Source organism: Solea solea, chromosome 2, assembly GCF_958295425.1.
Source record: "Solea solea chromosome 2, fSolSol10.1, whole genome shotgun sequence".
Classification (NCBI taxonomy): Eukaryota; Metazoa; Chordata; class Actinopteri; order Pleuronectiformes; family Soleidae; genus Solea; species Solea solea.
In genome coordinates this window covers 22,376,886-22,402,366 of record NC_081135.1, presented here as the reverse complement: position 1 = coordinate 22,402,366, position 25,481 = coordinate 22,376,886, and the positions used below count along the sequence as shown (strand labels likewise).

At 40.7% G+C, this 25,481-nt stretch overlaps 1 protein-coding gene and 1 long non-coding RNA gene across 2 annotated transcripts; both read left to right on the top strand.

The window, feature by feature from the left end:
* The first annotated feature begins 807 nt into the window (after positions 1-807).
* On the top strand, positions 808-25,191 carry fstl1b (follistatin-like 1b). Its single transcript, XM_058622423.1, has 11 exons — positions 808-1,004; positions 1,114-1,170; positions 16,908-17,009; positions 17,167-17,296; positions 18,020-18,052; positions 18,293-18,423; positions 19,743-19,861; positions 20,170-20,282; positions 20,825-20,935; positions 21,036-21,130; positions 23,690-25,191. Exons 2-11 carry the CDS (start codon positions 1,114-1,116, stop codon positions 23,729-23,731), a joined length of 933 nt encoding a protein of 310 aa, XP_058478406.1. The 5' UTR covers positions 808-1,004; the 3' UTR covers positions 23,732-25,191.
* On the top strand, positions 14,581-15,693 carry LOC131452860 (uncharacterized). Its single transcript, XR_009237624.1, has 2 exons — positions 14,581-14,657; positions 14,750-15,693. It is a non-coding gene; the product is annotated as an uncharacterized LOC131452860 (long non-coding RNA).
* Positions 25,192-25,481: the final 290 nt, after the last annotated feature.

Below are 25,481 nucleotides of genomic sequence, written 5' to 3'. Positions count from 1 at the left end.
GGCCAAATTAACCCCTGCCTAGAATAAACCCGAGTATAGAGTATATTCACTCACTACCCAAAAATAAAACATGTTCTTGAAATCAGCTTTTTTCTTCAGCAACCTCACAAAATGTAGGATATAGAAGTCATGTCATCAACTACTTTAGTCAGTTTTATACATTTATCCGAAACAAGTCTCTAATTATTAACAAACTTTTCACATTTGACATTTTTCTCAGGGTGATATTGATGTGGTGGATTAAAATGGTGAACAATTAAGTCATTCTTATGTAAATACAATCAAACCTCAACCTCTTTACACAAGAGGGGTATGTTCCAGCCTAGATGTGTATAGTCTGGCCTAGGCTAATTTATACTCCGGGGTTAAAGTGGCCTAGACTGTAATATACCTGGGGTATAATCTAGCATAGGCCACTTTAATCCCGGGTTTATTCTAGACTGGGGGTATACTATGGCCTGTTACACCGCTGTCCTCAGCTGTAGTAATGTGATCAGCACTAGTTTCAGCATAATTACACTTACCAGTGCTCCATCATTAATATTTTCCTTTATCTATTCATTTATTTATTTCAAACCAAATCTGAATCTAATGATTGTGTGTAGTGTTTGAAATGCAGACTTTCAAAAATCAAAAAAATCCATCTGGATCAAATCTGGCTGAACAAAAAGAAAAAAAAAAAGAGAAAAATCCAACAGTCTGAACAAGGCCTGTGAGAGCTGCACTCACTTTCCCCGGCTCCTCCTCCTCTGCTCCTCTGTAAACATCCTCTCAGGAAACCCTGACGCTCTCATTGGTCGCGGTGGCGGAGAGGAGGAGGGAGGAGGAGAGGAGGGAGGAGGAGATGCAGACGGACTAGCACGAATTCCTCAGCTCTCCTCAAATTTCTTGTTGAAATCCCGGACCGTTTTCCCCCGAACCCGCACCGTCCAACACACAGAGCAGCTCCCCCCCGACCTCCGAGCAGACTTCACCAGTGCAGCAAGCTGCCGTTCACAAAAACGGTGATACAAGTTTGTGTGTGTGTGTGTGTGTGTGTGTGTGAGAGAGAGAGAGTGTTCTTTGTTTGTTTCTGAAACTAAACCTCACTTACTTACTCTCTCTTTTGTCCAGATGTTACGAAGTGTCGCCGTGCTCCTGCTGCTCTCCGTGGCTCTCGCTACCGCCGAGGTAAGTTTGGCTCGGACGCGTCTTCTTGAAATGTCTGCTCCCAGTTTGAATCAGTTGTAAAAGCAGCAACTGTCAGGAGTGAAGCCGAACACATCTGGAGTCAGTCTGTTAGTGAAAGCGAGTCATTTACAGCTGTGAGTTTCAGTTACTGTACCGAGCCATAGCGTGTTATTATGGCATCTATCCATCTCCTTAAGGAGAAGCAATTATGCCATTATTTTTGCCACTCCACCCAATTATGAGCTTCATTATGGCGACAATAAAGCTCGCAATTAAGCTTAATTACCATTGGGGGAGTGCTTTCTTTCACCACAGGGACGTCCATTATATTTGTATTCCTAAAAAGAAATTGCACACATGGCATTTCCCTTCACAGGCACATGTACATCTCAGTGCTGTAAAAGGACTGAATAAATACAACTATTTTAATAGTTTGATTTGCTGTGATGAATCACGATTAATCGTGCCTTTTCATTTTACTAGAGTCGTTTGTAATGACCGATGTTCAAATGTAAAATCACTGAATTATTGTAGACATTATTGATATTTTTGATTCAGGGACTATGGTTGGTTTAGTCCATTTAAGAGTTTTTTTTGTCAGAAATGAAATATACTATCCATATGTATGTATGTAGGTTTGTATGAAGTATGAAAGAGCCATCAAGGCCACTGAAAGTGTGTAGAAGAAAAATAATTGCCTGGGTGTACTCGGTATTATAGTGGCATTTCTCTGTCGTACTCACAGTAGTTTCCCGTCTTAAACAGTGAAGTGCACTCAAATGATCATTTTAGATCAATTACTGTCTTGATCTACGCACATCTTATTCTACGGCCTGAAGAGAACATCTTTGTTTCTCACAGATCTGCATGGAAATCACGCAGTAATCTTTTTTTTTGAATCATTTGAATCGAATGAAAGTGAGAATAATGATGTAAATATGACCATTCCCTCTGATATAAGCGAACCGAATTTCGCGATTACATAAGTGTTCAAAATCGTTCAGCCCGACTGTGAAGCCCAGTAATTGCCATCACATACGTTATATAATAAGAGCAAGGACCCTTAGCTTCATCTTCTTACACTGTGTACACTTCTTCCGTCGTACTCTACAAGAATACATTGGCGACAGTATTTAGCCAAAATAACAGTTAGGTTCTTTCTTACATGTTTAATTTTTTGGTCAACAACTAATGCACTCTCATATTTTAGACGGGGTCCATCAGGTAATTCTTTTTAAAGTGAGACTAGAAAGTCTATCAGTAGTTAAGTTTGCATTACCCTTTAGAAATGTGCAAAACTGAAATATCGCAATAAACTACTGGTAAATATATACATAAAAAAAAAAAAACTCTTAAAAGTCACAAAAACATTTTTACGTTCTCATGCGGTGGTTTTTCAGACATGTCGCTATAAAAGTTTATCGCAAATTGTAATGGAAACACTTTTTCCGCATTTATACGTCACTGGCGTCACCGGGTATGACATGAGGGGGTCACATGACCAGTTCACTTCAGACAAGATGGCAAGGTATGTGGTTCACCCGCTGCCTTCCTCCTCAGTTAAAAGCAATCATAGATCACTGTTCCAAAAACCATGGAAGCGCAATATGCTTACAGTCATCGTACTCAAGCTGGAGTCTTGTGGGACAAGAAATTTGTACGAGAAAAAGTTTTTTGTGGAGTTGTGAAGTTAACGGCGCACAAAAGCAGTCACAAGAAGACAAGAGTGACACTGGAGTGACAGACAGCTGTGAAAAGAAAACAAGGGGCTGGGAGGGGTTGTTTGTGGAGACCTCACCATCTCTGCTGCTCTTGGGGTTTGCGACCCCGGTCATCAAATGTGTGGCGTTCATCAGTGCAAAGCACTCTGACAACTGGCAGCTGCTCCGCTTGCATGTCTGGGTGGTCGGTCAGGGAGCTTGTGTGTTTGTCTGTGTACTCAGGGGTGGTGAGTGTGCTCAGGGGTTGAGAGGATACTCACCTTGTGGGTTTCACACTGCATCACTAAGTAGTCCAGCTCTGAGTCAACACAGAAATAATCTGCTGGGAAAACAACCTAAATTGTATCATAGATTACACGTAAGCACAGGAATCCATTCGCTTTGTTAATTAGACTTCAGACATTACCTCTGGAACATGTCCGGACACTTTGGTTCTTTCGGGATTTTACTGTTCATGTGTGAATTATGTAGCAGGAGATTAACTGTGTCAGACGTGTTCATGACAACAGGGATATTACTAACAATACTCTGTTTTCTTTTAAACAAACGCACCCTTGTGTTTCCATGTATAGAAACATTAGGAAACTTTGGGGAAATGATGACGTCATAGCCCCACCTCTCTCTTGCTCTTGAATTCGCAGTCGTGAATACTGTATTTACTGCATTTAGAGCCCTTTCTTGAAACAATGCCATGTTTATGTGTGATGGACTGTCGACCTGTCCAGAGTGTACTCCGCCTTTTGCCCTATGTCAGCTGGGATTGGCTCCAGTGGCCCCCGCAACCCTCATGTAGAGGATAAAGCTGTAGACAATGAATGAATGAATGCCGTGTTTATGGGAAACCTTTTAAAATGACAAAGAAAAAGATCACATAGGGAAAGTTCTGTTTCCGTGTGGATAAGGCTTTATATTTTCAGTTTTTATCTCAGTTTTAATCTCACAATAGAAACCCATGTTCTCATTTTTCACCATTGTTCTTGTTTAAAACTAAGCAAACAACTGCAGAGGAGAAGATCTGCCGGCACCGGCGTGTACCTGAAGCGTCTCGCGGTATATCTGGTCAGGAAAATCACTCGGACTATCTGTGGGGAAATTTGGCTACAAGGGGTTGATGGGAACGATATTTCAATTGTACGGACTCTAGTGCATGTGTTAAATTAGCATTGGATCATGACATTGGCACCACTGTCATTAGTGTGTGATAACGTTGAAACTACATCCTAGTCACTGCCCAGACATGAGAGTGGCGTCAGTCGTCACATTGAGCCTTAACTCCTCAATGGCGATACTAAAACAGAAACACAGCAGGTGGTGTTTAATGTTCCTCACCTCACCAGACACAGCTGCTCAACACCTGGCTTTGTGTTGACTCCTCTGTTGACCTGCACAACAGTTACAGGCTGAGGAAACTAACAGGGAACTGACTTCCTTTCATTTTTTTTTTTCCATTTGCTTTTGCCTAATTAGAGGATGGATTTTTCAAACACTCACCACTATGGCAACCTAGTCTATCTTTACAGCTTCACGCAGCTGGCCATTAGCGTCTCAACAGACACAACATCATTTATAGGCCCTCACAGCTGACCTTACACTGGCTTGCCTACCTTTATTGGCTGGACAATGCGCTATTGTGTGCGTCCATATTGAATTCATGGCCATGATCTGTGAGGTATGGCAAAGTGAAGACAAAGCACGCAGCAGAGTCTGCTGAGTGTACCCGTGAAGTTAATGGGGAGGCATTAGAAAGGCATTTATTCTCCAAAGGTAATTACCCTGATAATATATGGCCTGTTCACTGGCTGTGGGCAGGGCCTCCACTGGCATACCAGTGAGCTGTCTAAAGGAGGTCAACAAGTTGGAGCAAAGCCCTCGCAGGAGTAGATCTGATGAGGCTGTTTTTATTTTCTGTTATGAGTGTAGGCTATTAAAATCTGGAACGCAAACCCCTGATTTATTGTGAAGGAGAATGCCCGTGTGTTTCCTGAGGCGAGAAATTGCAGCGCTTGAAGATAAGCAGCTCAGAGATGTAGAGGAGCAGAGGTTTGCTGGGGTGAAGACCATGGGGAGAAGCCAGTGTCTCAGTGTGAGATGTGCATCTGGTGAATAAAAATGGAGCTGTACTACAATTTGCTTGATATGCAAAGGAGGACGTGTGAACGTTTGCAGTCTCTGAGAACATGTAAAGACGGAGAGAACGGTGTTTATTTCCTTTTTGTGCTGTGTTTATCGCACTATCCTACATCATCTGTGGGGACAGGGGTGGAATGACACTGTGGTCAAATAAATAAACTTGGGCTCTGGATCTGGAAACGCATGCACAAGGGAGTGTCCACCATATCAAACCAGACAAGCTCTCCTCTTTGCTTACATACTACCAGAGTTAATGGTGAAGATTTAGCCTCTTGAGCCTCTTTCAGACTGAAATTAGTGGATGTACCTGAATGTACCTGCTAAAAAAAGGACTACATTCTCACTGCAAGTTGTTCGTCTGCCCTGTGGTGTGTGTTCTTGTTCCACCCATGTGTGAATTGTGACTTCACAAAAGCTGTGGAAATGAAAAGAATCAGAATTCTGAAGGAAAAAACAACACACCCTCAGTGATGAAGTCACGGTGGCTACTATTTGTTGTACCTTGTATTTTGGTTCCTCTTTCAATAGCTCATTCAGCCGATCTGATTGTTGAAATGAAAAAAAAATCGAGCGCTGTCCAAAAGTTGTAAAAGTGAGGTTCATCACAAACATTCATGGCTTATAACTGAGTTAATGTCTGCAAAATGGATGTGAGTTGTAACATTGAGCTAGAAATGATGCAGGAACCTGCGTCACTGCCACTGATGCTGAAGCTGAGAAAAACCCATCGCAGAAGTCATTTAACCTGGGAATAAATGACACATAATTCCCACTGGTAAAAAAACAAACAGTGAAACCTGGGATTTTTTTTGACCGGTGGGGATGGGGTATTGTTGACCTCTGTTGCAGCCACTGATTGGGGTCACAGCCATGCAGGCAGTCTGCCATGTTGCCATGATGATTCCTGTTATTTCTCGTTCAAGGTGGGCTAAAAATACCCGCCCAGGTGGCTGGAACATGAGCATGAGGGGGACACTGTGTCCTCTGTCTGGATCAGCCTGCTCTAATTACTGTAACTCAACATCCAGTCATGGATCCTGTGCATGGGTTGCAGTGGGTGGTGAGATAGAGTGATGTAAAGCAGAGGCAAAATGGAGCCACAGTCGTGCAATTATAGCAGGAGAGACTGGGGTTGAGGTAAGACTCCGTTGTGCAGTAAGGGGATAGAGAGAAAGAAGGGGGTGAGTGGGTGGGATGTACCATGTACCATATCCCTGCGTGTGTATTTTATTCACTCCTGGCTCGGTTTAAAATGAGTCCTCATTTAGTAAACCAGCTGCACTGGTATCTCATCATTACCAGCACCCTGCACTTTAAAGTGATGCGCACACAAATTAGTCTCAAAGAGAAGTATTTAAGTCTTCTACGAATGCCTGTGAGTAAGAGAGAGTTAATGTGTAATTGAAACAAACATGGAGACTAAAAACATCTGGGCTCATATTAGTTCACTCACAAAACAACACAAAAAGCACACAGCGAGATAAGTATTGAATGTTGGTTGTAATGGACGACATTCTCCCATTGTTTGCCTCTTTCCTGCATTCTGCCCTGAAAGAGGCAATAAATCACCATCACTTGGGTCAGATGTTAAAGAAAATAGTTCGAATTCCAAGGGAGGGTCCATTTTTCTTGTCAAATTGACCCAATTATCTTACAGTATTTTCTGATAACTGGCACAGAAACTTTATAACGTGATTAAACATTTATGTGCATTTAAGTCTTACCAAACGTGTACCATCTCCATGTGTTCTGTTCACCTCCAGCAAAGTGGGTAACAGAACAGATACAGTTACAGAAATAAAACAACTTCACTACACTGCTACACCTGATATTGAATATTCTATGAGTGTTTCAATGATGTTGACACGTTCTTCTTCATGGCTTGAATGCCAAATACTGCTTTTGTTGGTTCTATGAGCTGCTTAACTGGCTTCATTCAAACAGTTATAAACAGAAATAGTCTGTCTGTGGAGTGGTCAACAATTAAAACAATGAATCATCATTAAACAGTCATCCTTTTTCATTTTAAACAACCTGTTGCAGAATCGCTCCATTGGGGAAAATACACCAACAAGCACACGGTCAGCAGCACTCAGCTAGGCTGTGGCAACACACTGCTGACACAAGGCAGTTTGGGTCATGGATTCATGCTGTGAAAAAAAATAAAAAAGTCTGACTCGACCATTGACATGACTCAGAAACCCAGACTCGTCAGAGCAGGCTAGATGTTCCCCTCTTCAACAGTGCAGTTTTGTTGAGTGCTTTCATGTGTCTCATACCTGGGTCTTGTGTAGCTGATTTGACAAACAGTGGGTCCACTAATAGCTTCTTGTAAATTTTGAATCATACGTCTTTATCTAGCAGTCGTTCTTGTTAAACATTTAGTTTGCACTTTGGCATGTGTGATAAAATATATGAAGCAGAACTTCAATGTGACATTTTTTCAGTGTCCTTTGAAAGTCCAATGATAAAACTAATTCCCTGGAGCCCAAGGACCTACTTTATCTGACTACCAGTCCAAAAATATTCAAATTACAGTTCAAGTTCCAACGAAACAAAGCACATTTTTATTCTATAGAAGCTGAAACTAGTTAACATTGATGGTTTTGCTTCTAAAATGAATGTAAATGATAATCAAATTAGGTTGGGATTCATTTTCTGTTACAGTAACAAATGGTGAAAGCTCTTACCGAACCCTGACATACTGTATGGATGTGTCACCAGCACAGCAATTCATGGGAAAAGATTATGATTTTGGAAAGTTGCACGCTCTCATTTGAAAAGCTTTTGAATGGCTGGAATCACACCCTGTAAATAAGTCTTCTCCTTGTACAAACATGCTCCAGCTTTCAGCCCCAGCACTGGCCTCAAACAGGGAGAAGAGAAGAGGGCAGGGAAACTACTCATTCTCCTGGCCTGAGCCCAGTACGGACCCTCCCTCCCTCTTTTTCTCCCTACTTTTCCTCTCTGGCAATGAAACAATTCTTAGGACAGAGCAATGGTGGAGATAATGTGGTAGAAAGTACAAAGTTAGGAATGGGAACGTTTAGGGGCATCGTCAAGGTCACTAGGTCAAGAAGGGAGGGAAATCAAAGTTGAACGAGACAAAATAGAGTTTATACTGGAAGGAATGCTAAGAGAGGAATGTAGAACAGATGATTGGATAGAGAAGGTGGGTTATATCTTTCATGAGATGGATGTGGGTCAGGTGTGTGGACAGGGGACACTTTTGTCCCAGCATTGTGACAACAGCGTGAACAAGGCCGGTGGAGGCAGGGGTGGTGCTGTGTTCATAGCATTTTATGTTCCCTGGTGACGTTTTAACTGCTAGCAGATGTGGCTCTGCTCAGACCGGGACTTTTTTTTCCCTGCCTTTCTTTCTTCTTTGTCTCCTTTCTCTCTTCTACGTCTCCCTATGTTTTCCTTTCTGTCTACCTCCGTCTTCTTCTTTCTCCCTTCATTACGTCTCTTTCTGTCCGTTTCTTCATCTTCTAGTGGTTTTTTTGAGGGTGTAGTTGCTTACATTTCATCTGTGGAACATCGAGGCCGCTGGGTGTAAAGTAAGAGGTTGCAGACTGTGGTGACATCATGCCGTCTGTTGTTGCATTCCTTTCACACTGAATAAGAAACGGGGAGAAGAAAAACAGAGATATTAGAGTGAACTGGCATTACATTCAGTACCTTTACAGTACCTTTTATCTGGTTTTCAACTGAACTTTATTTATTTTACTGTCATTATTCTCTTTGTTTCTATTTTATTTCTCTTTAGTTTGTTTTAGTCTTAGTTAGAGCTGCAACTAACGATTATTTTCATAATCGATTAATCTGTCGATTATTTTCTCGATTAATCGTTTGGTCCATAAAATATCAGAAAACCTTAAACCAAAATGATTAACTTTTAAGGATTTCTTTGTTATATAAGAAGAAAGAAATGAAATGAAGAAAATATTCACATTTAAGAAGCTTAAACAATCGGAAATCTTGTTTTAATCATGAAAAAAGGTTCAAACTGATTAATCGATTATCAGAATAGTTGTTGATTTATTTAGTAATCGATGAATAATCGATTAATCGTTTCAGTTCTAGTCTTATTTTTAGACTTACTCACTATATATATAGAGAGAGAGAGACAAACAACCATCCTCTCACACTCACGGTCAATGTAGAGTGTCCAATTTGGCTAATGGACTGTGGGAGGAGAACCCGGAGGAGAACCCGGTGAAACCAGTACACAAAAGAATAATACAACAGCAACAACAAACGTGGCCAAATCAGGGCCAGTACAATTGAATTACATTTTCCGGAAATTCATTTTATGCTCTCTCAGCTTAGAGAATTGAATATTTTAAAGTTCATGGATGCCGGGAAGTCTTGGAATTGCACTCAACATGCCAACAACTAGCCAGAAACCATCTAATAATAACAACTAATAACCCATTTAATAATAGTGTATTGCCACCTAGCATAGTAAAGGCACACAAACTTCATTTAGTAATGAAGTTTGAGAGCACCGAGAGAGAGGGCTGTGACAAAGCTTCCATACCTTTATAACATGCTCAAATAAGTCTTTGGTTGGCCTCATTAATCCAAGGACACATCCTGCCAGTTCCTCTATCAACTCAATGATCCATGAAACATTAACCAAGCGTTTTTGCTCAAAGGAATTGTGCGAGTAGATTGTTTTGTTTCGGGGATTGAGAACGTGTTCCTCAGTCAAGTACTTTGCTGTTTGTCTGATCTCCAGATGCTGTCAAGTACAGATGAAACGAGACTGATTTGAGTCAAATGTAAAGATACAGGCCTGAGAGTTTGAGGAACTTGAATTATTTAGGGCAAATGCTTAAGTTGTAATGACTGGAACTGGAGCTGCTGTTCTGTGATGTTCCTCCCCTGTGCGATGAATTTAGTCACAAGCTCACACTAATTCCTTTAAGGAGGAAACTGGATCATAGTTAACTTGTGTGTGTGTGTGTGTGTGTGTGGAGCCAGGGTTGTTCTCATTCTTCTTTGTAAAGCCTGTTTAGAGGGAAAGAGAAGTGGGAGGAGGAGGATGCGATGAGCGCTTAAGTTTCAGCTCTGCTTCTGGCAGAGTCCACATTTAATGATGCTGAGGAGTGTTGACTAATCTAGAATTTAAGAGACTAAACAGGGAAAAGAGGGAATTTGCTGGGGGGGTGGGGATGGGGCACCTCTCTGTCCTAGATACCATGGAAGGTTTGGCTCAAGATGAACTTTGTTGAACCCCAGCTGAGGCTCACATAGCTCAGGAATGTTAGCCCCATCCTGTCAGTCTCCTCGCTCTCGTTGTGGCGCCATTATTTCACCTCACTGTCTTTAAAACATGTCTGTAAAACACAGGATTGAACCCAAAGGTAGTGAGGGTGAAGTTACCTCGATTTGTGTCCAGTTGTCATGTATGAGTCTCTCTGTTGTGTAGGGAATGGAGTCACTGTTGGTTAGAGACAAGCTTTATCAGTGTTGTTTTGCTTTGATGCTTTAACATGATGGTTTACAAAAATCATGCCATGTCTGAATATGAGACTACAGGTAGTAGCTTTGTATAGAGTAGAGTGTATAGAGTACTCTATACAAAGTACTCTGTTTCCAGAGTATACAGTCTGGAAACAGCCTGGCTCTGTCTAGGAATGGCTTGATACCACTATTTTGTGTCCGTCATTGTTATCAATATCACAATCTAAAGATACCATTATTTTTTATTTAAGGTTTTTGGATCATATTGGTATATTTTAATTTTGACTCGTATCAGACTGATACTGAGTACTATAACACATCTATGGCACTTACAAATGACAAAAGTGTTTCATAGCTAAGTACAGCTTTCTTTCTTTGTTTTTTTGTACATAATATCCAACAGTTTTGTGAAGTTTTAGGCATGGCACGATACCACTTTTTCGTGTCCGATACCGATGTCACTCTGATGCAGTACTTTTAGACCTTTTAAACTATGGAGCTGTTAAGAACACATTTGTGCCATTTCAAGATATTTCAAAGACATAATTCTCCAATCTTGTAACAGATTAAAGAGAAATAAAATTGCTTTGATTTTAACCGGGATCGGACCAATATTGAGTATCATATCGGCTCATTCCATTTAATTGTAAGGTTGATTTTTTTCATTTTATAAATAGAAATTGTCGCAAACTATAAATGGAGGCAGACTGATTTCTTCAGTCAAAAGCTGATCTACATGCTACATGCCTTCGTGACAGCTTCATCTGCTCATGCCATTAACGTGATATTAATGAATATGAATGATTTCTGAAGAAAGAAAGAATTTTCACGGGTGCCAAGTAAAACAAGTTCTTGTTTAGCCATTATTTGGCACTATTTCTTTAGTCATGTACAATTAAAATATAATCAACTTCACATTGTCATGTTTTTAATCAGATTCATAGTCAAAGCAGGAACATGTTTGAAAAAAAAAAGTTAATATAGTATATACTGTATATTTAATTGTGTACATGCAACCCGAACAAATTGAAATATCATCCATCTCCTTCCACCCTCCTGGGATATATTATATTTCAAGTTGTCAAATATCATCATATTTTATTCATGGAAACACATACCTACCAGACTCAGCGTACCCTGGGGAAGAAAAGACATTTTGTCAATTCTTGTACACTGAGTTGTAGCTCTTACCAGATAGATGCATCTTATAAACCCAACACAGAAACCTGTAAATGTCACTTTTGTCCAACTTGTCTTATTCAGATAGTGTTGGAAGTGTGTTGTTGAGATGTTGATGCAGCTCTACCTCAGTCATCTTCCACCTGTTTGTAATGCAGATCAATTCAGCAGCACCGGGAAGCGCAGACTCCACAATGAGCATAATGCTGAATCAACACCTCTGAAACACAGTCTGAAGAAAAGCTCAATATGAAAGAGATTGGCTGCCGAGAACTTGTAGTAATAATAATAACTCGAGCACTAACTTGTAAATCAGGCTTATTTTGCCGAATGCACTCATCAAGTTGATGGAACTGTTCGTGATTGCTTCAGAAATTCATGTTGTCATTAACAGAGAGCTTATATTCAGTGTTTAATGCCTTTTATTTTGTTCGAGCAACCTCCATTATGCTGTTTTTTTGTTGTGGACATATCCATGGCTGGGGTAAACCATCTGTTAATCAATGCTTTCTATGCTAATGATGGGCAGAGTGCATTGTGGGAATGGATCCAGTGTGGCCATTAAGTGACACCAGCCGAGGATCATGGATTGGTCTGTTGAATCGATGGAGCATTGCCAAGATGCACTCACACACACACACATGCACAAACATGCACTTATAACTGGATTATCTCCATTAGTGTGTGTGTGTGTGTGTGTGTGTGTCTTGGGGCCGGTTCATACTTACCCTGTTCCGCGTCTGCAGAAAGCCTCTTCACATTTCTGCAGGCACGCACAGAGAGAGACTGATGGATTAAGTAAGGCGAAACGTTCTGAACTGTATGAGGCACAGATGACGGCACATGCAGTCCTTTTTTGTTTTTGAAGAAATAAGCAGGGCCTCTGGGTGCAGGCAAAACAAAAGGACACCAGAAACACTGAGACATAGACATAGAAATCCTGCTGACACCAAATTGCCAGACATAAAAAGCATAGCACTGTTACACAAACTGCACAGGTTACATGTGTAAGCTACCAGCGATGTGAAAGCAGAAATCAGTCTTCAGGCCTGCTTCTTGTAAACTTAGAGGTTGTCATGATACTACAACTCTATATTCGATACCACTGTGTGTCTTGTTACTGTTATTTGTGTGACTATTTTTCTTCAAACAAATCTTTGTATTGATTAGTATCTGGGTATAACGCTAGTTTAATTGTATGTGGAATATTATGGGCACTATAGTCTGTCACAGAGCATTTCAACACCTCACGGTGGGTAATTCGACTTCTCCTCTTCTGTTCTTTCTTGATCATCGATCACTTCTTGTTCTCCTTTTAGGCTTCCTCTTTCTCATTCTTTCCTCTCACCGCTCACCTCACTCTGTCATTGGGAAAAAGATGACAACGGGCAGAGAATCACACCATAGCAAATGTTCGACTCAAGTTGTGAGGACTTACAGTACAGATGAAAAGGATGCACAAAGAGGTTGTGAGACAAGGATGTTTTATATTGTTCTTTAGACCTATTATATAGTTTTAACCTACTAAAGACACAAGACTTGAATCAAAGAATAGTGGGACGGAAGGAAATTGAGCTGCACAATGTGAAAATGTGTGTGTGTGTGTGTATATATACAGCCATAATACAGCCAGTATTATGCATGAGGCAGCATTGTGTGAAGGGCTCTGTTATGATCTGTTATGTCATTTATTAGAACTCGGCCTTCTGTTTGAGGTTTTAAATGGAGAGGAAGAAAATGAAGCAGCATCCGTTGTCTGCAGTGTAAAATGTATGTTATTTAAGTAGGACATACCCCCCCACACACACACATTCAAATTCGCACAGCTATCCTTTTAAGGACTTTGCATCGATTTGCATTCATTTGGACAGCCTAACTAAAGCCTTAACCATAACCACTATACAAGTCTTAGCCCTAAACTTAACCAGATCCTCAGAAATGAGGATCTGTTTCATTGGGACCACATTTTGGTCACTTGTCCTAATGAGGTAACACATACAAGTAAACACACACACACACATACACACTGTGTGTTGTTTTTTGCTGATGTCGTACATTTTTTTAATGGCTTTTCCCATGGTGATTGGGTTAATGATGGTATTGAACTTCAGATATGCTGATAGATGGATTTTGTTAGTTTGGAAATGAGCCAGTATTAGGGTCATCGGCTCCAGTTTTGAGTCATTACAGAAAACTGTTGTTTGTCCCCGTTCCCACTCTTTTATGCTAAGCATCTGCTGGATTTTTATGACTCAAATGTGGAACGAATCAGAGCCAGAGTTAGTTACCGATTCAAATGATCGGAAACCAGAATAATTTTACATACACATGGAACATTTTTTTTGCATGTAATTAAATCCCACTACCTGAATTGTGATCCGAACCATGTTGATATTCTTCATCATGTTGCATCTAATGGTGCATGTGTGCTCACTCTAGAACAAAGGCTCCAGGCTAAATGCAGTCATGATTTATGATCTCATAAGGTGGACGGGCGACAGCTCTGATTTTCTGTCACACTTCTCTGGCTTCTCCGTTCATTGTTGTCGGCACTCTTGTGCTGTATTGCTGTGTCGATCATAAAATCTGCTGCAATGTCATTATGACACTTGGTTCTGTTTGCCTCATTTGATTGACACATCTGTGATCTTACCACAGCAGCCTGCACATGTTCTCACCATAGCAACAATCCACTTGAATCAGCTGTAAGAAAGAAAAAAATAAATAAATAAAAAAAAGAGCCCATGCCTCTGTATTCATTAACTAAATGTCACGGATCCTCTGTTGGTTGTGTGGAGCCCTTCATTTATACCAGACTCATGTAAGGAGCCCATCCATTATTCATGTTCTCACTGGAGGTTTGTTACAGGTTTCAACATTCCTCTCTGGCCCATCTGTGTCTAACAAACTGGATTGTCCAATATGCTGAAGGCCACAGGGATCGCTTTGAAGATTTTCCATGACCTCAACTTTGGAGTGTCTAATGTATGCATACTACTGCAACCAAAAATCCCCTCTGCCAGTTCTGAATTAAAGCCGCTAAACATGTGATTGCCACCCTCCCCTGTGTCAATCAGGCTATGCCATTTTAACCTACATACCAGAACCTGGACTCACAAACAGACGACAGAGGCCTGAAGCCAACTCACGTGCTATCATATCGGGGGGGGGGGGTCAACTTTCTGCCTCACTCTTACAGGAAATGGCGGCTTATAGGGCAGAGAAGGGGAGTCTGGAAAAACAGGGAGGAGAAAAGATTTCGCAGGGCCTGGGAATGAGCACAAAGGAAAACACAGCTCAGACTCCAGATGTGGAAGCACCCTGTACACACACACACACACACACACACACTCGTATACACACAAATAAAATTACACATATACAAACACTCACAGAAAAGGAGGAGGTAAAAAGGGCTGTAAAAGCTGCTCTTGGAGCTCCGCTTGGCATCTTGTGATTGGTTGGTTCGTAGTTCCCGTGAGCTAATTTCTTGGCAAGTCCACTGCACTGGGGATCATCCGCAAAGATGGATGGCAGTCTTTGGCAAACAGAAGAGAACAACACTGCATACAATTCATTTACAAAGCACTATATGCCAATTTACTAGGATATCTGCCTGGTCTAATTGCCCACAGATCGTCTTCTCAAGATTACCTTGAGAACTGCTGCATTACCACTGAAATCGGAAAGCTTTCTTTTAAATAAATATGCTCAAAAGTGGAATAACTGATAAAAACACGCACAATTGGACAAGGTGATCCTTTTTTCAATTCAAGCACCTTTTAGCTGCCTTGGGGGGGATGAGTGCGGATGTTTGCGCTTGCATTGACAGTGAATTTTTGATGTTTCTTGTTTACCTGATGTGTTTCTATTGCTGTTTTGTGAACTCAGTTTCATATACTGTATAATTTGACAGTTTTTTTTTTTTTACAATGTAATGTGTTATATGTAATTTTGCAGGGCGACCGTGAAAAAGAGAGCCTGCTCTCAGTGGCCCTTGTACGTTTTAAATAAAGGATAATGATAATGATCCTTGAACACACCAAAACACAGCCTCGAATTTGTGAACAAGGAGAAATGAGCGTGAATAGATGAATTTTATAACCCTAGAGACATTTGAATGAAAGGGGTGAGGGTTTGGTTCTAATGTAAAAAAGAAAAAAGCTGCTGTTTGGCAGCAGCTCACTCTCCTTCTCTCTCACATACACACACGCACACACAGAATTTATCGTTGTCATTCAGTTTTCTAACGTGCACCATTATCTTGTTTAGTCTAGATTTAAAAGACAATGGCTCCACTATTCCAATTCTTTTTCTAGGTGGAGTACGGTCTGTCACTTCATTAGCTGAAGTTATTAGCTTAGCTTAGAACCTGGCCAGCGTTCACATGGCAACTACTGGCAAACATACTGTAAATGCATCACCAGCGACCTCCATAAAAGTGCAGACGTGAACTAGGTATAAAAGAGCAGAGACAAATCCATGACTAGGAGGCGTTTAGAGAGCACAATCATGCAAATGACTTGCTTTAAAAAGACACATTTTCTGAATGAATCATTGACATTGCTTTTGGAGAGTGCTTACATTCTGCATTTGTACAAGGCTGAAATGTTGGGAAATGCAAGTGAGTCACCTCGAAGTTATTGCTAATTAAATTCAACATATTTGGGGTTTTAGTCTTTGTGTTGCGTCACCTAGTGGGGAAGAAGGTGCCTCTTACATTTGACTGCAATTCAATTTAAATTGTGTCACACAAAAATAAATGCTATGCAAACATGAAGTCGTGGATTTCATGAGAAATGTGGTAGGAGGAGGTGTGGTAAATCAGGCAGTTTGCATGCTGTGGGGAAATTTACATTTTTACAGCAGCAAGACAGTAAAGATAAAGATAATAAATAATAAACATGCATTATAGAAAATATTGTAATAGAAAATTACTATATAATAAGATATTAACACTTAGACTATAAAACATTAGTTAAAATAGAATGTAGAATGTACGTTATAGACAGTTAGAAGAATATAAACAGTATGGACTTGATATTTACAGTATAAATTTGTATAATACTGTATGCAAGTGCATAATTGGTATGCGTCGTAAAACGTGCCCAGCTGTACAGACCACCCTGCTTATAAAATGGGGGCAACAGTGCCACCCTGTGCGCAAAACCAGTAGAAACCAGTCCTATTTCAAAATCAGCAACACTGACTGGGATTTCTTTTTTTTCACCCCAGGAGCTGCAGAGCAAGAGCAAAGTGTGTGCCAACGTGTTCTGTGGGGCCGGCAGGGAATGTGCTGTCACTGAGAAGGGGGAGCCCAGCTGTCTGTGCATAGAGGTGAGTTGCAGCACAGCAGAAAGAATCACTTATTTCCACACTGGAATCTTGTGCACAAGTTTTCTGTGCAGTTATTTTGATCAAATCTAGTGCTATACAGTCATTAAAACTCAAATCAAAAGAGATATGAGACACAATGTTTTAAATCTCCTTTCAGACCTGTAAGCCCCACAAGAGGTCAGTGTGTGGCAGCAATGCTAAGACCTACAGGAATCATTGTGAGCTCCACAGAGATGCTTGTCTGACCGGCTTGAAGATCCAGGTGGCCCATGATGGACACTGCCAGGGTAAATAACAGCACACAAGATAATCCTGCTTGTTCTGTCCCAGCACAAGTAATATCACTAGTTGTATCACACAGTCTTCCTCTGCAAATTAGAATTTCCTTTGTCTAAATGTGTGAGGCTTAGTGTTGATAACGAGTGCTGATAACGTCATTTTCTTTTCATGGCACTGATATGTGAGGTGATCGGGTTGACAGTCAGCCATATACAGCCTGACTGAGACAATCAGCAAATACATTTGCTATCCTCGCCTTGACCTATCATATCGATGCATCTAATGTGGGCTTATCTAAACTGCTCTCTCTCTCTTGAAGATGTTGCACGGCGTGTGTCCTCGCTGGCCTGAACATTGATCGCAGCAGTGGCAGAATCAAGAGCAATAGTTATCTCTGTGCTGTCTCATCTTCACAGACCTTTGGACGAGTGCTCGGTCACAACCGGGTTTAGCTTTGTTAATCTGAACTAGTGCAGTAGCTGTTCTATGTGTGCCTGTTTGATTTTCTTCTTGCGTTTCATATCTAAACATCGCCAAAAATTGGCGCCGCACACACTGGTGCCCTTAGTAAGTCACCTGCTATGTAAGTTTGAAGCTTTCTCAAGTGAGTCATTTGACAGCTTTGTTGTGAAGATGCAGGCAGATGTTGCATTTATAGATAAATTAAGTCAACGTTGTTGAGTCAATTTGCCTCAAATGTCGTGTTCTCTCTTGTTTCAAATCTCTTTTAGAAAAAAAGACTGAGCAGGCAGCTGCCAGCCCAGGTGAGTTCTTGTGACACAAACACAGACACAATAATGCTGTGGGAACTGGAAGCGATAAGTGGGGAAAAATGGAACCAAGTTTTTTTGTTTTATAAATCTTAATCAAGCAATCAATAATGCATTGTCATACTGACACACTCACATGAGGACAGTGAGTTCAGTGATGTCAGAGATATCTCGCAAGATAGATTTTATTATTTGGATTATTCATTGACGTCTGTATATGTCCCCACCCTGCAGTGGTATGCTACGCTGCCGACCGCAATGAGCTGAGGAGTCGTGTGATCCAGTGGTTGCAGACTGAGGTTGTCCCAGACGGCTGGTTTGCCAAAGGATCCAACTTCTCTGACATCCTGCTCAAATACTTCAAGGTGGGAGTCTTTTCTCTGCTGTGGGCAGAAACACAAAATGAAACCTAGTCTGTGTGCACAATATTACACAGCTGGCATCTGTATGAATGTCTGTCTCTCGGCCCCCCTTCACCCCAGTATTTATTCCCAGTGTGCTCCACATTTTGAAGATATACTTGTATACTATAATCTTCTACAAACATGCTACATGGATCTTTAGTCATCTGAAGATTCCACCACAACACCACGGCCAGAGAATTTCCCAAGGCAGCGATACCGATGCTGATTGTAAAGTACTACTTAAGTCATGCTCAGATACAATATGTCATTTAGATAATACATATATATATATATATGTAAAGAGTAATATGAGCATAATAATGTAACCTTGTCCACTGTACACAACACACAAAACTCAAACTTTGAGTCTGTTTTTCTGAGACAATGTGCTCATTTTGAGGTATTTTCCATGGAAAAAGAATACAAAACACGGTGTTTGCTTCCTACGGGTGTTTGCAACCCCCTTGCATGGTACCTGGATTAGGATTGGCCTATATATTGCATTAACAAGCAAAAGGCAGCTCTATCAGTATCTTCTCAGTTCAGCATGAGCACTGAACACACATTCATGTAAAGCACCAACTTTTTTAGGTCGAGAACAATATGGAGGGCTACCATAAAAACATTCAAATGATGAATACTGTGCATTCAATTGCATACACATTTATTCCAGTGCTTACTCCTGACGATTATCACAGCTTTTATAAACGATATCAATGATATTTTACTGAGTGATCACATGGATACATACAACATGCAGCTATCCTGTGAAAACAAAACATGCACAATTTTTGTTTTATTAAACGGTCTCTCTCTGTCTTTCACACACACACACACACACACATGCTCTCAGTCAGGTCAAATCTTCGTCAGCCATTAAAACTGTGCAGGCACCTTATTGGCCATGTTGGTGACCGCTGATGTAAAGACGTGCAAAAAAAAAGTACTATATTTAATTTTAATTTTGTAGTCCGATGACTATTTCTGCTCCATTTCTATTTTTAATGTCCCATATTGTACAAAGTGAGATTTCCAGGTCACCACTGGAAAAATGACCCATCTGCTTATTTTTAATCTAATAATTGCATCAGGAATAATCAGTGAAAGCTTAGTTTCAGCATGTTGTATGCTCAAAATCGACCGTCACAGTCCCGTACCCCTTGAGACAATTGACCTCCAGCCGTGTACCACCTTCTCCCACACACCGTGTCTGTAAGGGAATCACTGCTCTCCATGAAGGTGACTGTGTGCCTCTTCTGTGTCTGTCCTTGTTTCTGCAGTCTTATGACAATGGAGATTCTCAGCTAGACTCGACAGAGCTCCTCAAATTCATCCAGCACAACGATTCCGTTGTGGAGATGCAGTCCTACGCTGACCAGGAGAACAACAAGCTGCTCAGGTTAGTGTGTTTGGGGGTTTTGGATTGTATGTTGTTTGCATTATCACTTGTCAGTAATGTTTGCACAGACCGACCTAATCTTTGACCTGTGGTGCTATTTTAAGGTATGTACTCTAAGTCATTGAACTCAATTTAGGCCAGTGCAGACTTCCCTGACGCCAGCCTCCTGTGGGAGCCAATGCTGTGCTCTGTTTTCCAAAACACGACTACCAATGTATTATTTAAACGTGATTATTTGATTTTGTAGTGTATTAGTCTCTGTGTGTTTATTCTGTTTTTGTGTGTGTGTGTGTGTGTGTGTTTTACAGGAGCCTGTGTGTTGATGCCCTCATCGAGCTTTCTGATGACAACGCAGACTGGAAGCTGAGCTTCGATGAGTTCCTTAACTGCCTGAAACCTGGCTTCAATCCACCAGAGAAGAGTGAGCTTCGAGTGACATATCATAATTATGCTAAATGAATGCGGACGTGGAGCAGCCCTGGCATTCAATCTAATTGTGGAAATGAGCCTCACTCTTGTCTTGAGGAGTTTGACATCAGATGTTAACGTATCTGAGATAAAGTGAGATAAGGGTCACTGGGCTCTGTGGCACTCCCCTGTCAGAGGGAAATTCAGTACATTTTCAGTTCAGTTCAGTTCAGTCCTTTTATTGGTTTAACTTGCTTTACAGACAGACTCTGGATCTGTGCTGCATTTAAGAACAAGCAGACTCATGTACACAGAGAAATCAAGACTTTTAAGCCTGGAGCTTTGAAAAGAATGATGTTAAATATTTGAAAAGCATTTAAAATAGCTTCTTGGAGTCACTTGCTTTGTGTGAGTGTTGGCTTTTCATCATTGAGTCTTATATGTGTCAGCAAGTGAGTGATGTGCTTTTTACATGAAGCCACTGGAGGATAAATGTCTGTTTTCTTATCTGTGATCTTGTCTAAATAACGTGTGTCGTGTGTTTTTTTTCTGCAGAATGTGCCTTGGAGGATGAGACATATGAGGACGGAGCAGAGACCCAGGTGGAGTGCAACCGCTGTGTCTGCGCATGTGGCAACTGGGTCTGCACTGCGATGACCTGTGCTGGTCAGTCGGAGTACTGGAGATTATTTTCAGTCCGTTCAATTTATTTGAATGTTCTACTGATCAACTCACACATGTATCCCCGGTTTTATTATGTGTCCAGACAAAATTGCGGCTGTGGATGAATCCACAGATGCTGGAGCAGAGATGACTGAGGAGGAGTGGAACCTTCGCGTGGCTGAGCTCAACAAGCACCAGGTCTGCCTTTGCAATCTGGAAATCATTCACGAAAAATGTTATAATTAATCATAGTTCTATCAAAAAACAGGATATGATATCGTTATTATTCCTGAAGGTCATTTTATCAGCAGTATTTACGCATAAAGAACAAAGGATGAAACCAGAGCTCAGGTTGGTTGATATGACCAACACATATTCATTATATAAAAAAAGAAACTGTATTATTTTTGAAGAAAGTTATATCACAATATGGTTTCTTATCACTATCCAGCCCGAACTAGACCACACTACAATTTAAACACTAGTAGTATTTAAGTATTTAATGTGTACAGTATTTCAAAGAGAAAAGGGATGTTTTCTCTAAATTAGGTCGATAAAAACTATCAAATTGAGAGTAGATGGGTCATAATTTTGCTTCCAGTATTTTTAAGTATTCTTAAGAGGAACATTCACAAATGTAAATCAGGCAGTGAAACTGTACCTTTCACGATGTGGATTTCTTGAAATTTTAATTATTCCTGTACTTCCATGGCAGCAAGTAAGCATCAAATTATTTATTTACTTAATACCTCAAAAGTAAGGTAAACTGCTGTACATTTAAAGGGGAATACACATTATTTTTTTTTACATTATGAAGTTGATCTATGTGTCTTGGGAGTGTCTAGATTTTAGGATTGTTGAGTAGTTTTAATTCGGCACTGTTCGGCTTGATTTCGGTCCACACGTCTCCGGAGTACAGCCTCCTACTCCACAGACTACAGCAGCAGCGGTCTGTGATGCCGCTCGCGATCGCCGGCGCTGTCCCTAAATACACCAGACTCCTCTGTTAAATATAGAGATTTCCCTGGTAGTTGTTGGAGATTAACCCATGTTTTTAGGATTGTTAAGTAGTTTTAAGTCATCTACAGTTTGCCACTGTTCGGCTTGATTTGTGTGTGGGACGTCTCTTCCTGTGACGGCACTCTGGCCAATCAGCGGCCGGCAATCATCGCATAGTACTTACTCGGCACGCTTTCGGAACCTCGCCTGAGCAGGTACTAAAAATAGTGCCTGGTACCAGGTACTATGCTAGTGGAAACACTACTTAAACCGTGGCGTGGTGAGGCGAGGCGAGTATAGCCGGTGGAAATGCACCATTAGAATGCAGTCACCATAACCTGACCAGTACCCACATTTATGAGCATCTCTTACTAGAGTCTTCGACTCAACTGCTCATGGCATTGACGCCCAACGTTAGTGAAGAACCTGTATATAATGACACTCTGTTAGCATAAATAATGTACACAAAAAGGGGAGCTCAGTATTATAGTTAGAACATCAAGGACAAATGCTGCCAGTGTTGCGGGAATGTACAAAGTCAATGAAAAGTACAAAGGAGTGCTTCAGATAAATAATTTAGTAGTAATTTGTAATTCATATAAAGTCCCCAAGACATAAATATTACAGAATAAATGTCGGCCTATAATAGTCTACCAGACTGATGAGCAGTCTTAAAATACAATGTATGTATGTGCTGATGCTGTCGATGGCCACACAGGACACTGTCACTGCATACTGCAGTATCTCTTTTCACAATGGTATTGTCTCCCTGGGCAAACAATAGTGATTGTCTCTCCGTGCACCCAGGACAATTACTACAGTCTCTTCTAGAAGATAGTCTCGAACATCCATCTATACATACAAACGCTTTACATCCACATGAAGGTCGCGGGGCTGCTGGAGCCAATCCCAGCTGACTTCTACTACCTAGATCTGAAACCTGGAAAAAAAAGGAAAATCTACTGTCCTAGAACAAAGGTTCCCAACCTCTGGGGGGCCCAGAGCTCCACACGAGGCCATGAAACTATTTGGATTTTAAGGGTTTGGTCATTTTTACATGTAAAATATAGATGACATAGCATTTTATTCATTTGTTTAGGGAAAACAATTTAAGTTCAGGGTTTCCAGCTAAATGACCAGGTTTTACAGATGTAAAAAAAAAAAGCTGAGCAGGAAGAGGAGAATCCTATATTTCTCGAAATGATGGCGGAGTAAATACATTCTCAGAGCAACAGGCAGCATGGACTTTTAAGATGTGTGTATTATAATTACATTTTTTTTGTTTTTATCCAATATAATACACATATTTAAGATGTGGTATACTCCTACTTCTTTTTTGTAAGTGTTGGTGGGTCGTGTGGGGGCCTCATTGTATACAATCGTAACTATATGGCTTGCTCTTTAAGTTAAAGGGTGGGAACCACTGTCTTAGAATATCTACAATGAGTATAAATGTGTATGTGAGAGTATGTGAGTGTGCTTGCTTATAGGCGAGTATGAGAGCATGAGGCTCACAAGTTAGCTTTAGGACTCTGGCTGGAGGCCACGGCTGAGTCAGCAGGGTCACGTAGGCGGCCAACTGATAACAGTTGCATTGCAGCTCTGTGGGTATACATTTAACATGCCCAGGTTTATGCTATAGTCTTTGAGGACCTGGCTGTATAATGATGTGTAGTCAAAAAATATGTGTGCGCATCATTATGTATGCAGAATGTTAATGAACCAATACATCTGTTTTTGTCACTGTTGTAAATATAGGAAACAGTTGAGAAGATGAAGGCGAGCACAAAGGAGGCCTAAATAAGGACGCGATGAGGAAGAGGATGCACACCTTCACCCTTCTTCTATACTTGATTTACCTTGTGGCCATTCGTTGTTGTTAAAATGACTTTTTCCATGTTTCACTGCTATGTTCATTTTACATTTTTAAATTGTTAAAGTGTCTGTGATGTTTGTTTAGATTCAGGGGCTATCGAGGAGTATTATTGGATTCCCGTGTGTTCAAGTACTGTCATGTTTGATTGTATTACTGTGCCCCTACACTAGCAGCAGGGCTATTTTTTACGACAATTCTTATATTTTTGCAGTTACCCTAAAACAAACTGTCATGTTGTCACTGGTTTGGAATGTGGAAGCCACTGTTTGAGAGAGGTGGTGAGGTCAGGAACTCGGAGAATCCAGCTGTTTGCTCGACATCTTGACACCTGGTGCAGCACATTTCCCAGCGTCCTCAGAGGTTTTATGGTCAGGAGGTTGGGTGTAGAAGATGGGATGAGAGGGTAAAGCGACTAGTGATTTCTTTCCGTTTTTTCCATGATTTTGTTGCCATTTAGAACTGACACATGAGGCCACTGCGTGACCGATGCACTTCTGTCTGTCTCTCCTGGGCTTTAGTTTATCACAAGCCTGAACTTTGTTTTGTATCTTAGTGCTAAAGTAATCTTTTTTTCTTTTTTTTTTTCTGCAGAAACCTTTGCTTCTATGTACAGTATGTTATTGATTGGAGTTGGAACTCATCTTGTTCCCATGTTATGCTCAAGCAAGTCTCTCCGGTGCTCTTCAGTCAGACTATTTTTCTCTCCATGTCATATGTTTGTGAGACATTATTGGTCCAACGTTCAGGGTGGGGGGGGGGGGGGGGGGCAGAGAATCTGCAGCCAGGTGAGACCTGATCTGAATATAGCATGGTGAAAATTGAAACCAAAGTCGTGATTATATTTTTGAATGATGTACAAAAATCTCCGGGTAACACATTACTCTGGACCCAGCAACAACACTATACCTGTGCTTTCAAAATCACTCTAACAGCAGGACTAGCCTCACTCTAAACTAAAGTAGCTTAGACGCATCATTACTGGGTGCATATAAAGTGCTTGTGTGTATGTGTGTGTGTGTGTGTGTGTGAGAGAGAGATTTTGTGTGATGCTGAGAGTAGTTTAGTTTGCATAATGTTTTTATTTGTTCAAATCCTGTTTTCTGAATTGGTAGGTTTGACATTAATAATCAGTGCCTTAGACCTGCAAACAGTATAGGTCTCTACCTTTGCCTGCACAAAGGCTAATGTGCCACGTGGCAGTGTGAGAATGAGAGCGCTTTGCTGAAGTTTAGCAGTAAACTATTGTTTTGTGACTCTGTCCCTGATAAACGGCTGTGCGGAAGTTGCATTACTAGATTCAATCTAAACCTCTGTATTCCATTAGAAGTGCAGAGACTGTAAGACTGTAATATGTATGTATGCCAATAAAGTCCATACACCACCAGGAGAGTGTTGTTACAGTGTTGTTGTGTGTGAGTGTGGTTCATCTGTCAAAATGAAAATACTTACAATTGGAAAACTATTTGTTGGACAGATTTTTAGTATTTCAGAAAGCTATCAAACATTAGGTCTCTTGGGGTAATAAGACTCATTTTCTTCATGTACATAAATTGTAGTGACATGTAGCTCCCACAAGTAGACTACTGGTTTGAAAATACCCACAGATTTACTATATTACACTTTTTTGTTTTGTGTGTATTTGTTTATTCATTCAATCTTAAAAATCACGCTGAG